The sequence below is a fragment of the Botrytis sinoallii genome (genome assembly GCF_014898435.1).
Source record: "Botrytis sinoallii strain Bc 23 chromosome Unknown BSIN_034, whole genome shotgun sequence".
NCBI classification, from domain to species: Eukaryota; Fungi; Ascomycota; class Leotiomycetes; order Helotiales; family Sclerotiniaceae; genus Botrytis; species Botrytis sinoallii.
In genome coordinates this window covers 430,451-444,530 of record NW_024066061.1, presented here as the reverse complement: position 1 = coordinate 444,530, position 14,080 = coordinate 430,451, and the positions used below count along the sequence as shown (strand labels likewise).

The 14,080-nt window shown below is 37.6% G+C and overlaps 3 protein-coding genes across 3 annotated transcripts; all 3 read right to left on the bottom strand.

Moving 5' to 3' along the window:
* Window positions 1–4,696: 4,696 nt before the first annotated feature.
* EAF02_011710 (uncharacterized protein) lies at window positions 4,697–5,737 on the bottom strand (the record flags this gene model as incomplete). The annotated part of the gene is made up of 1 exon (XM_038907757.1): window positions 4,697–5,737. The coding sequence occupies one exon, from the start codon at window positions 5,735–5,737 to the stop codon at window positions 4,697–4,699; it is 1,041 nt and encodes a 346-aa protein (XP_038752574.1).
* Window positions 5,738–6,565: 828 nt separating this feature from the next.
* EAF02_011709 (uncharacterized protein) lies at window positions 6,566–8,540 on the bottom strand (the record flags this gene model as incomplete). Its single annotated transcript, XM_038907756.1, has 2 exons — window positions 6,566–7,037; window positions 7,096–8,540. 2 exons carry the CDS (start codon window positions 8,538–8,540, stop codon window positions 6,566–6,568), a joined length of 1,917 nt encoding a protein of 638 aa, XP_038752573.1.
* Window positions 8,541–10,877: 2,337 nt separating this feature from the next.
* EAF02_011708 (uncharacterized protein) lies at window positions 10,878–12,565 on the bottom strand (the record flags this gene model as incomplete). The annotated part of the gene is made up of 2 exons (XM_038907755.1): window positions 10,878–12,254; window positions 12,554–12,565. The coding sequence occupies 2 exons, from the start codon at window positions 12,563–12,565 to the stop codon at window positions 10,878–10,880; spliced, it is 1,389 nt and encodes a 462-aa protein (XP_038752572.1).
* Window positions 12,566–14,080: the final 1,515 nt, after the last annotated feature.

Sequence of the window (14,080 nt, the reverse complement as noted above, 5' to 3'; positions counted from 1 at the left end):
ATCGTGATTTAAATAGTCGTATTCCAAATGGTATACTAGCTTTTGAAACGATTTTAAAGACTCCATTTTCTATTAGTCTGTTAACTTCCTTGTGTTGTGATTCCTTATATTGTGTAGATATATTATCTTATAAGAATACAGTTAGTTGCAGTGGTAGTAGCTTAATATCGATATCCGTCAAATTGATCATATTAGTCAAGTTGCTTCTCATATAACAATATAGTTGCATATCTGATTGTACCGCTAGCAGTGGTATTTGCGGTCGTGATATCTCCATTCGTGATGTATCAACTACTATAGTGTCATCATTGTCGTTACCATTTGTATCATTACCATCATTCGATTCGATTTCTTCAGACTCTTTATAAAAAGATCGTACAGACATAGATCGAAATTTAGTCGGTCCACTAGTGAATTCCACTTTACATATTTCCCCATCCATTTCAATCAGAGTGTGTGATCCAGTCTATTTATCTAACGTATTGTCATCTTTTCCTTTTCTTTATACTAAAACTTATGAATTAAGCAATAGAGTAAGGACTAATGTCATGAATAATCCATTCCTTAATCTGAGCGCTTCTATGATCTGTCTCTTAGTTTGTATATAACATACTTCTACCATAGCTTTCTTCATAGCTTTCGTGTATTGAATGATTATTAGGGTTGATAAATTAATATCACTCAATCTAGAGTATATCCCATAAACTAGCAGTGTGGGAACAAGCCCATTCGGTTTGGCTATATTATTTACAGCTTTTACTGTTATTTGCAGGATTATTGCTTTCGTCAAATTATTATCTTCAAGCTCTTTAATCAAAATCTTATACACATAGCATAAGGGGTGATAATATCTCTCCACTATGTCTATAAAATTATATGCTTCAACTGGTATGCTCTTAATGATAATTGACATAGATTTTGCATTTTAAACAAACTCTTTACTCATAAAATTCTTTTTTACATTATGAATAATATAATCTAATAGTTCTATATATATATCAATCCAGCACTTTTGAAAAATATCGAATATATACTTAGCTGAAACGTTTTCAAGGAACCGAGTTATTTGATAGTGTGTTATCTCATTGACAATATGCAGAACTGGTTTGCCTGTAATATATATAACATCAATATATATAGTATAATTAAATTCAGTATTCTCTAGTAGAATAAACCTGAAACATCCAGATGACTTGTTATATATTTGATAGTGCTTACAGTATTTGATGAGATATTTTATAGTGTTATTGCTTTTGTTGTAGCCTGCATGTTATAGTATATTATAAAAACGTTGTACAGATGGGTGGCCAAATTGTTAATATAAATACTGTAGTTTAGTAATCATTAAATAGTAGTCATTCTAGCAAATAGACTCTTGAATAAACTAATCCATATTCATCTTCCATATCAAAAATGCATGCCCGCATTTCCTAATGACAGAATATTAACTGGTTGGATTGATGAATTTGTCGGTAATATTGTTGTAGAATACTTTAAGCTGGTTCATATCCTCAAGTCCCAATAAAAATGGAATATTGGTATTCACAATATGAAAAACAATATATCCAAATAGTGTATTAACACAAAATGAACCTATTAATATTACAGTCCCCTTTTTAAAGCGTATATTCGCCATTCCCACTGTTTGTAAATCATATGTTACTAGATATACCTATTGTCATACATAATATTGTCCAATCTCAACTATAGATTTACCTGTACAAGCTATATCGATATATATATTGAAGAACTCCTTATTTGTATAATTTGTATAAAAGATATCTATTGCACTTTCTGCCAATAGAATAGCTTCAATAGGGTCTCTAATTAATGTATGCAATATTGTATTGACTAACAACTAATTGAATATCTCTTAGCTATTTACAGATTCTAAACTAACAAAAAATGCTTCTTTTTCAGTATCATTAATATTAAGATCTGTAAAGAACTATTCCATTTCGATTTCTAAATCAAATTCTATATTAATAGTTTCTCCCTTATATTCGATCAATTATTGATTGTAGTACTTATTAAACATATTATTACTATTATTCTTAATCTTTTTCTGATATTTATATTAATTTTTATTCTATTCCTCTTAGGAATGCTTTGTTAATCGATATTTTTTTTTCTTATATATTTAATAATGATTTTATTAATTCGAAGAATTAGATTATTATCGAAACCTATTAGTATTGCTTTTGAAATTATTACTTCTGAAATTACCACTTCTGAAATCTCTAGAACCATTTGAACTATTCTAGTTATTATTACTACGAAATCTTCTGTCAATGAATAGCACTATATCTTCTTCCTTATATAATCTCTTTCATGTATTAATAGATTATTACAATTGATTAATTAAATCAGACACCTCCTTTTTGGGGTCGAAACAAGTTAGGTTGTATATCTTAATGTCTTTATATATTAGTATAAGCTTATTGTATAAATATGATATCTGCCGTATAGCGGGATCAAGTCGATACTGTAGCATATATAGCTATTTGATCATAATAGTAAGATACTTATTAAATGGCTTGTTTTTATACTCCTTTTTAATCGATTTAAGAGTAATACTGTTTCATTTAGATAGCATATTGTGTTGATACTCTTCTCTCTTAAAGTTACTTTGTATATAAGTGTAAAGCTCTCTGAATGTAGATAATAGTACTTTGTAGTTGATATAAAAGAACTCGAGCATGTTGTTTTTTAGTATAATTGGGAATACCTTGTATTGTATATCCATAGGCATCTTCGCATATTATAAGATTTCGTAGAATATCGAGAGTTTGAAGTCGAAATTATTGTTGTTCCTGTTATATTTCTCTTTATTGGTATAGAATTTCGATAAACTGATAAGAAATTGTATATTAGAATATATCAATAATTTCTTATCCCTATTATATCAATCTCTATTATTCTTTTTATTACCATCATTATTATTATTATTATTAGAATCTCCTCCTTCATTACCCTTCTTATTATCTTTTCGATTATCTTTATTATATTCGAAATTGTTATTAATAAATCTATTGATTATTCCAAATCTAAATTTAAATTCTTTAAGATTATAATTTTTCAGAACTTCCTGAACTTAATCTTTCATTCATATATTTGTAGTAAACCTATATAATTAATTGTATAAAGCTATAGATACTTCAATATCTAATTTCAGTATTCATATCCCTCGGGCACATAATATTATTTATAGTTTTCATATATCCAACTAATGGATCTTTGTGAATTGCCTACTTGTGAATATACTAAAGTCATTATAAAAGACCTCGGCTAGCTTGTTATTATTGATATCCTTATAATTGTATTACTTGCATTTAAATTTGATGTATTTAGTGAACTTCTTAGAGTCAAAATTAATAATTTTATTATCAGCTTGTTGTTCCTTTAATAGGCTTAATCACTCTTTGCAATACTTCTTTTCCTTTTCCGTGTATAATTCCTTGCTGATAACCTTAGAGGTAATCGGGGTGTTGTCGCTATCCGATATAATAGGGTGTATATAGGGGTATTTCGAAGGTTATAAGTATTTCGAAGGTTGTAGATAGGTTGTAGGTATTTTGAAGATTATAGGTATATTATAGATATGAGAGGTATGAGAGAGTATATGAAAGGTATTTAGATAAAGGGTTTACCTTATACAATATATAGTATAAAGGTGAATGTATGATGAATACAAAATCGATTCGTCACACTTGACCAGTCGATTTTTTTGAATATGTTTTTCTAATGCAATTATTCAGAGTATATTCTTTAGTACAACAAGAAAAGAAAGTATATTATATTTAGTATAATGATATTTTTCTTTATGGTCTCTTCAGAATTTCTATCAATCCTAAATACTACTTCTAAACACCTAGTGCTTTCTAGTAGAATCCAAGGCCCTAATTTGTGATATCATTAATTAGTATTGATATTAATTTAGTGTTGATTAAAGTATAAAGTATTTCAATCTTATCAATATAATTGATTGTATTATTCGTCTTGATCATTATTAACTATGGGAAGCTAGTATTTAATATAGTAGAAGTGCTAGCGCTAGTGCATACGCTAGTACATACGCTAGTGCAATACAGTGCCCTCTTAGATCACATGATCGATATCCCGACAGGAGGAGAGTATACACCTAGTAAAAGCAAAGTTACACTAATATTATTCACACGATAATTCCTCAAATTTATTGGAACTCACCAAAGCTTGATTAGAACCAGCAAAAGACATTATGCTACTAGAAATTCAAAAGGTGGTATCGGATTTAATGTGGACCACATTGTCTAACTCCGATTTCTTTGGTGTTGAATGTGACAGCAATGTTTGACGCAAAAATTTGGGAGATAGATTGAAACCCGCTTGATCATTGCAATTTTGTCACTAGACTCTCAGTCATCTCAAGATTCTAAGGATATATTGGAAAATGAAGCGCGCAGCTTTTAATGTTCCTAGGTCTCTCTTGCTGCCATAGAACACCGGATAGGGTCCTCGCTTATTTCAACCGTGGATGGAAGTAGAGTGCGTAGTAAATCATTATTCAGATTGACAGATAGCATAAAGTTTACAGTTCACGCGAAAAACAATGCAGTATCCATTGTTTTGTGATTTCTGGAAATGTATTGCTTGGGTGGGTGCTTCTTAATATTCTATTCTCATATCTAAAAGTCAATTTTTGAACCCAGGGGGCTCATCAATCTCGGTCTGACCTAGGAGCTAAAAGTGCAGAGTATCCTGAAAAGGGCTCTTTTTCCTGCAATATCATCATCAATTCATCACGCAGAGACACGAGAATCGTTTGTTCTCTTGCCTCCCATCCAAGCTTCCTTAATCGATTACCTCGGTTCAAGGAATTAGAGCCAACAACTACGGATGAATAGGGCCCAAATAGGTCGTTGTACAATTCCAAAGGTATAGTTTTGGTCTCAGGACTCTTGATTTTTCCCTCTTCGTACAAGATCTTACCGATCTCTGAAGCACATTCCCTCCATGATAAGTCTTCTCCATTACTGCAAAAATAGTTAGGGTTCTTGACTTCCAAGTCACTGGTCTCAAGCGAGTGCAACAATGTCACATAACCTCTTGCTAAATCGCGAACATGTATGTGTGACCACCTTGATAAACCTTCCCCAATATGTCCGGCATAGCCATGCTTTATCGCAAATCGAGCTAAAGTAGGCAACTGAATCGATAACCGCTTTTCCAGAGAGCTAATTCCGTAAATGAGGGGAGGGATCATGATGGCTAGTTTCGCTTTTGGGCCGAGACTCTCATTGGCGTTGACAATGGCCAGATCAATTTTTCGATGTGGTGCCTCGTCAGATTTCGCGTCAATCTTCTCCGGTTTATCATCCTCGTAGAAAACTCCGGTTGGAAACGAGCCTTTCGAATCATCTGCAAGAAAACTCGCTCCGCTTGTGTGGATAAAAATCGCATTTTGGCCAGTTTGCAAACGTTGAGTGATGCCTTCGATGACGGCTTCTACTGAGACAAGATCGTCTGCAGTCGCAGCATGAATAGTGATATCACTCAAGAAAGCTTGCCTTGTAATAGTTTCCGAGTCGCTAAGAGACCCTTTGACCGTCTTGACGCCAAGTTTGTTGAGTTTCTCGGCAGCGGCTTGTCTGCGAACGAGTACCGTAACTTCATAGCGACTCTCCTCGAGTAAAAGATCCAGTATTTCGCCGCCGATGAATCCAGGACCAATGAGGAAGACTTGCTTTTGGATGGACATAGTGATGTTTTAAAAGGTAGGATGCAGCTGCCGTGCTATTTTAATGAAGAAACAAAACAGTATGGTGTATGGCGATGTATGAGACGGTCTTTAAACTTATAAAGGTGTTGAGAACGATTGATACTTCAACATGCTACAATGCTAGTAACATGATGAATCAAAGTCTTGGAGGTTAGTATTTATATTATAATATTGTGAGAAATTTAGTCACTTTAGGCTTAGAGATAAATCGAATACATGATACAATGGTAGAGTTGAAGTCAAATAGGAAAGGGAGTTGAATTGAATCTAATTTGCTTGCTTTTTCTAGGGTTTCTTTGGAAAAACATCCTAGGTTTGTGATGAAACCCTAGAAGATTTTACACCTACGATTAAGATTGATTTGAAATTGATTCTAACAGAAAGTATAATCAATCAAATTGAATCGATTTATCAATAAACTTTGACATGGTTATTTCTAATCGTTCCGTTCTATTCCATTATAAATCATTGTGATAACCGTTAACCTAGTTTACGGAGTATGAGTTTAACCCGATTTCCGCAATCTTCTCCACTTCGAGCTAGATGAAAGTCGATAATATTTTAAGTGCGTACAAACGGCCCAAATCCTAATAATTTAATTTGTTCCATGAGGATACATGTGATTTTAGTAATCATAGTCTTTAGGAGATTCTTATGAAAAGGTTTTTTGCTGTTACCTTTAAACACATTGAAAGATATTCGAGTTTTGCAATGCCACTGCCTTCTTTTTTTTACTCGGAGGTTTTGAGAGTCCACAAAACTCAGTCTGAAAAAAATGGCTCGTATTTCGATTTACGTTCTTGATCCTTATTTCAACGATATACTCCTGATTTCATGTCCCCATTCCAAAGCTTCTCCATGCATAGCTCCATGTAGATATGCCTCTCCAACTAGTTCATAGAATTCATCTTCACCTCGTCGAAGAATGAAAGGAACTGAAGCCCCCGCTAAAACCCAAACTTCGTCAGACGGACGTAAAGATTGTGCTCCGATGCCAAGATAACCTTTGCGAGTTCGAAATAAAGTCCGGGCATCATTCGCAGCTTCTATTTCTTTCTCGAGATATGAGAACTCCTCTTTGCCATACTTGCCCGGTTGGTTCTCAGTAAGATTGAGTCTTTGCATGGAACATGTTGCCTGAGATTCATTGCGTACTCCGTTGCGGACCCATTCCTGATAGTGTACTACGAGTTCCTCGCATTGTTGCGGTGCTGGATGTTCCCTTCGATATGTATCTGCTAGAATAGTGCGCCATACAACTTCACGTGAAGATTGAAATCTGTTGATTGAGAGGTCAGTGGGTTCATTGAGAAATTCGAGAAATTCGAGAAACTTACTTGCCACCCATTGAAAGTGGGTATACAGGGTCGAGATGAGCTGCAACCTCATATACCCCATCTAAGAATTCCATCGGATGCAAGCACTTGTTCTGTTTTTTGGCCTTTTCACAGACTATGTCAAGCAGCATACCTTGCAATATCAAGGAGTTAGGCTCAGTCTCTAAGAATTCTTGTTTCCACTCCAAATTACCACAGGCACTCCAAGTACAGTCGCCGCGCATTGACAGAGGTAAAGGCCTTCGTAGGACACTATAATCTGGAACCCACGTCGGTAGATTAGGAATAGATGCTATCGAATCCTGGACATCTGATAAGATTCCTAAGCCATAGCATTGGAGCAATATTCTAGCCACATTAGTGTAGATATCTTGTGCCGCCACCTCATAATCAACTGAAAGGACATCTGGGAACCTTGTGAATGGTAGAGTGTCCTTTCTTGGTAAACCGAGTAGCGCGTAAATGATATCTCGTTTATCAGAAGCCTCACAATATCGATGCGCGCGAAGAAGATATCGAAATAAAGGAAGAATCTGGGTAGATTCACTCCCTGCTCGAGTGGACTCAAGTTGTATAACTGCCATCTTGAAGCCTATCTCTGAATTCAATAGTATTTGATGCCTTTTGAGTCGCCTACCCTTCAAAGCATTTCTAGGAAACTTGATCAAACGATTGGTTTGAAGTTCCTTATACCATTCAGTATGGGCTAAGAACGACAATGCCTTCGAAATTGTTTCCCAAGGAATGATTTCCTTGCCGCAAGCAACGATTACATCATTTCCTATTGTGACTTCTTGTACAGCCCAGATACCTGAGAACCAAGGTCTATTAAAGAAAGCTATGAGACTGAGCCATGATCGTAATTGCAAAGGTACAATGTTGAGCCTATGGAAGTATTGTTCCTGACAATCCCAATCCAAGCTCACTAAATTTGACCACTCATCATGTGGCACCAAAGATAGTGTTTTTAGGGCTTTCACTGCATCAGAAGTAAAAACGTCCTTCTTTCCAAGTCCAATAATGACGTTCCGAGCCTTTTTGAGAATTTTCGGCATCATTGAAATTTGGGCAGTTCGGTCCATTGGATCCTCTGGGTTAATGCACACCGAATCGATCCAAACATATCGTGTCTTCATCTTCCCGGAAGTTTTTGAGGAAACTTTCCTTCCGATATTGATGGAATTCTTTGCATCCCCACAGATTCTCAATGTCTTGTCATCACATAGTATAATGTTATTTCGTGGAACGAGATCTCGCCGCGAGTGGGATACAACATCAAATGTCGGTGCCTCGGTAAGTTCCACTACATGGAAAGAGTATTTGGTACGACACCATAGCTTTGATGTTATCTCAAGAAGTCGAATAGACGTGGGTGACGGAAGGATAGTGTAGATAAATGGTTTGTCAGTCGCATAGTTGCGTTTTGGAAATCCTATGAAGTCCATGTCTCCCAAGTCCTGTCAAGGGGGCATGGAGTAAGGTCAATTTCTTTGACAGGTTGATATAGAATGCAAACATTTAGAAGCAAGAGGTGGATCGAGCTTGTGAATACATGTCGGAACTTATGCCAAGGAAGGAGCAAACTCAGATTTCTTGATTCCGTAAACACTGAAGGAAGGAGCATGTTCAGCCGGATCAACCATACTCCGAACACTTTTTTTCCCCTTTGTTGAACGATACAAGCCTGGTGTGGCAATATTTGGGGTGATCTTTATGACATTCGTTTTGTTCTGGGAGGAAAAGAAATCACAAGCAACGTGCCTATCTGCAAAAGCTAGTTATTAAAATTCAGACAAATGAGACTCATCAAGATCTGGACAATCTGAACAATCTTTAAGGAGGTGAAAAGTACACTTGTAAGAAGTCATAACTTTTGATGAAACTTAGAATGCCAATTGAGATTTGCTTTTTAATGACTTCTAAAGCCTTTAATTCTGTTCTCTTGAATTGGCTTAATTGAATTGTCGTTCTGCGGCTTTGATATATATGATCTATAACCTTCAATTACGGCCCATTCATCAACAAGAATCGAATCTTATGAACTCGAAACGAGATTATTGGGATTTAAATAGTCATTTTGATACCCTATCTTTCCCACAAGACCGGTCAAAATGAAACTATTGTGAATGTGCAAAAGCCTGACAGAACAGTCATCGAGATGCGAGATGCCGTTTATCGTTCTCGGGTAATGTTCTCAGTTCACTTCACTACTAGTATAATTTTTCTGTATCTTTCTCATGGAAATTGAGATCATCTGTTCACTCGACCGCAAATACATCCTGTTTTTTGAGTAGTTTTCTCCGAATACCAACCGTTGTATCCAACTCTCCCCAACAATCTTCGGTAGACCCATCTGAATCTATAAATACCGTTCCTCCCTCCACCCTCTTCCTCAAAGTGCTTGCTCAACACAATTATATAAAAATGCCATTAGAAATACTGAAGATTCATAAATATAAGTGACGACAACATCATCTCACTGTGAACTTTCACTGAAAAAGAGACATCCATATCTAATTCTGAGTCCCAGTGGCACAACGTGTATAGATAAAGCACTAGCCCTGAAGTTTTATCTCAGTCACTGATCTTCTCATCCTCTCATCCCACATTCAAACAGCAAATTGCACAAAGTAAAATCTCTATCAAGGTCTCTTGCCACACTCGTACAAACAAGATCTGAAGTTTTACCCAGACATACCAGATAATTAAGATGTGAATAAGCTACACAAATGCATGTAGTAATGCATGCGTGGAAAGATCAACTCTTCAAATTCCTGCAGCAGATTGATTTTTGGTGGAGTTTTGTGCCACCAATGATTCACCCATCGTCCCCAACTCTGAGTTCTAAATTTGCCGATGTCGCCCAATCCTCAAAGGACAGTCAACTTCTCACTTAGTCCCAACTCCATAAATCTTGTTTCTCCAAAGATCTTTTCAATAATACCAAAAGAAAGAGTGCTCGCAAAATGCTATTTGCTCTAAATAGTATACTTCATACATTATCAACTAACTACTACCTCCTAAACTACAAGATTTAATCTCTCAATAGACCCCATTTCCCTTTCATCATTCTCTTCAGTTTCCTCAGATTCTATGCTCCCCGGGCAAGTCGCGCTTGCGAGAAGTCACACAACCTTCCCTTACTTCAATAAAAATACACCAGTGCAACAAACTTATACAGCTTCAACATTCTCTCAACTCACCATGACACACGGTATCAATATCTTTCGCTTGTCTGAAAGTGCGCCTCTGAAAATCAAAATCAACTTCGAATACATGTAACGACAAAATTACCTTCTTGCTCCTCATTTCTCGTACAACAGTACATCCTACAATACCCTCTTCCAGCCCGCAGCTCATCAACTTAGCCCATGATCATAGATCCTTTTCATATTTTTGAAATTCCCCAGTGAGATCATGTGCAAAAAGCTGAAACGTTGCCAGATCAATCAGCTCATAAAATGCACATCCTCAACATACCAACTCATTATCCCACCACACGAAACAAGAATTAAAACAACCCAAGAAGAAAAGATAAAGGAAACTTCTCTGGACTCCAAACAATCTTATGGCCCAATCTGCACTAGATGAAGCTCACAAAATAACATAGCAAGAATACGAACCAAGAATCACAAACGCCAATATCTATGCTTCGCCATAAGTCATAACACCACACCTTTTCCTTTGTAAGTGCCAGATTTAGGAGGCAATACTAGTTTTCCACTCATCTCGAAACTTTCGAATGTGGGACTTTAGATCGAACGTTTACGAGAGGTCGACTTTTATCTCGGTCTTTCAATCTCCGCCAACAATCTCACAAATCTACTATGCAGCTCGATAAAAAAATCGGGCAATCCAACCAGCTCAGCCAAGCCTCTCCCTTTCAAACTCGCACCAGTCATTCTACTATCCGGTCCTCTATTACCACCTCTTAAGAAAGATGAAGTAGGTGTAGTTGTCGTACCGCCACCTCCAAACGGGCCACCGCTATTCCCATTGCCATTTTTTTCATCGCCAGGTCTAGGGGATTGGAGTGCTGATTCAGAACGTGCGAGTTCTTCATCAGCGAGGCGTGCGATCCAATCTGCGAGATCACGGAAGGCTGCGTCGAGGAAGGAAAAGGTGCGCATGGCCATGCGTTCTTTTTGAGTGGAGAGAGCGATTAAAGCATAGACTCGACGACGACCACGAGCAGAGGGATCAGGAATGCGAAATATATATGCGGTGGTGTAGCCGGCCATTGGATCGCCAAAGAAGATTGGGCCGCCAGATGAGGTAGTTGTGGAGGATGTGAGGTGAGAGGAGAAACTGGAGATAAAGGGGGAGGAGGGTGTGGAATTAGGTGTGGGATTTGAGGACGGTGGAAGGGTTTCACAAGAGAGAGTACGAAGACAAGATTGCCGGATAATGGAGAAAGAAGTGGGCTGTAGAGGTTCATGCGTTGAGGTATAGTCAACGAAGTGGTTATGCGAAAGGAATTCTCTGGTGGTGTAGGTAGGAGATGCGTCGGATCTTTTGACCGGGAGTCTCCGAGCCTGGTGCTGCTCTCCCCGTTCTTCTTTTTGGATTGCGCATTCCGAATCGTCTGAATCTGAGGATGCAGACTTGGGAGGGGTACTCTGACCTGTAATGCGCTCATATGGCTTCCTTGTTCGTAATATTGGACCATTATCGAGTTTGCCAGTTCCCGATGGTTTAGGACTTGTGGGCATATCCTCCTTGGTCTTCTTAGGTAAAGTAAGAGCGCAATTCTCGCATGGACCTGGCTTTTCACTTGGATATGTTTTGCGAAAGCTCGAATCGCGTCGCAATTGGTTTGTCGTGTTTTGTGCATTTTGCAAAGTAGGTACTCTGGGACTTTGAGGAGGTGTTTCGCCCGCAGAACCCGCTGTACTTGACGCATTCGAAGGACTTGAGTTTACATGAAGAGCTGGCCGACTCGCCGCAACGTCTGGCTCGGAAACAATGGAATTCGTTCTATGTGACGTATGCGCATTGGTATTCAGAGAAGGTTCCGAGGATTTGAACGATTTACTTGTACTAGGTCTCCGAGGGGTGGACTCTTCTTTTTCTGGACACGAAGTACAACCTACTGGAAGTGCTTCTGTTACCATAACCGGGGTCGGACCATGAGTGTCGCAATAATGCGCGAGACATAACTATGGTAGAGAACACAAGGTCAGTACAAGGTCCCATGATTGTTTTATCGAAATCCCCCAAACATGCTAATTATCATTGCAAACCAGTCGCATATCGTTCACGGAAACAATTGTATTGTGCGCCCATCCACCCATGAGGCAAACACGGGCGCAGCATTAAGAAAGAATAGAGGCGCGAAGGGGTGTGAACATGATGCGGATGCGACTGCGACTGCGACCATAAAACGATTGTAGAAATTGAAAATGTGAGGGTGTGAGGGTGTGAGAGTATGAGGGTGTGAATGAATAATTTATCTTACAATTAAAGCCATAGTAATAGAAGAAGATCAATGAATGTGTGAATCAATAGGTCCTTGTCGATTCTACTTTTTTGCCTCTCACACTTTTTCTCTCTCTTCCTGTTTGTTGCCAAATTCTCGGTATCTTGAAATGTCTTAGACTTTTTTCTGCTTTTAATCCTCTTAATCCCAGTGTTGCCGTCTCTTTCTGTGGGACCTTGGTGACAAAGTGGATTTCGATTTCTCTTTCTAGGATCGTCTCACAATCTCACACTCTTTATTCTTCTGCGATTTGTCGGATATTGGATGTTTGATATGTACTCCTCCCAGTACTCGGATGCTTTGGTTTACACCAAACAGAAGGGTGGAAGGTGTACAATAGGAACCGCAATCGAAGAAGCAAAAGCGAGAGAGCAGAGCGAGGTTATTCGTAGTAGATTTTTGGTATGGGGGATTGGTATTGATTGATTGATGATTGGTAATTGATTGTCCGGTGCTTGGTCATTGAGTGATTCTTGATTCTCAATTCTCAATTCTTAATTCTTAACTCTTGGCTCTGGATAGTTGTATATGTGTAATGAGAACTGGCGGAGTGAAAAAGATTCTTTGGTATCTCTTTTCTTATGAAAAAATGGAATAGAATAGAATTGGAATTGAAATTGAAATTGAAATTGAATTAAATTAAATTTAGATTCTGGAACGAACGAACCCACAGATACCCAAATGAACTTTGTTAGATCGAACGACAAGTTTTGGCGGGGGGTTGGAGGGCGCTAAAAGCATCAAGGCAATTCAAAGGTTAATTATGAGTTCCCCAGAGATGGAACTTCGAATTCATCATACAATCATCCTTATTAAATAATACAATATGAACCAGGGACAAGTAAAGTAAGTGAAGTATGAAGTATGAAGTGTGTTCATATGTTCGTATATTTCTATAAAACAATGGGTGATGAACGTTTCGAGTGAGTGAGTGAGTGAGTGAGTGAGTGAGTGAGTGATCACTTAAGAACATAGACAGCAAACTTCTCAAGGAATGCTTCGATCAATTTATATATATTTATAAATACTTCTAATTCATATCAAAAGGTTAAAGGTGGTCAGAAAACTCTCTTGTCTAGGTGTTTACTTGCTTGCTCACTTGCTTGATCATCATGACACAAAAGAAAATACAAAATAAGCAATAGAAGAGTAGAAATAAAAGGAGGGGTAATATAAATCATCATCGTCGACTAATTACCATTACCTACCTACCAAGCCCGCCTACTACTCACGAGTAGTCACGTCCATCATCTTTGGTACCTTCTCACCGCTTCGAAAAACCGAGTATCACATATAATCCCTTCACATTCCCCGACCAATCCCTCTTCACGATCTCCTCTAGAATATATCATCATTCAAGCCACAATATCATTTCTCGGTCGTTATGTCGGAACGGTCCGGCTGACATAGGAAATCCTCTTTCCCTACTGGTTACTGTCCGCTCGGATGGCCTTTGGTTCAAGATATCTAAGAAGAGTAGTTGTTCTGCGTGCATGTAAGATTACA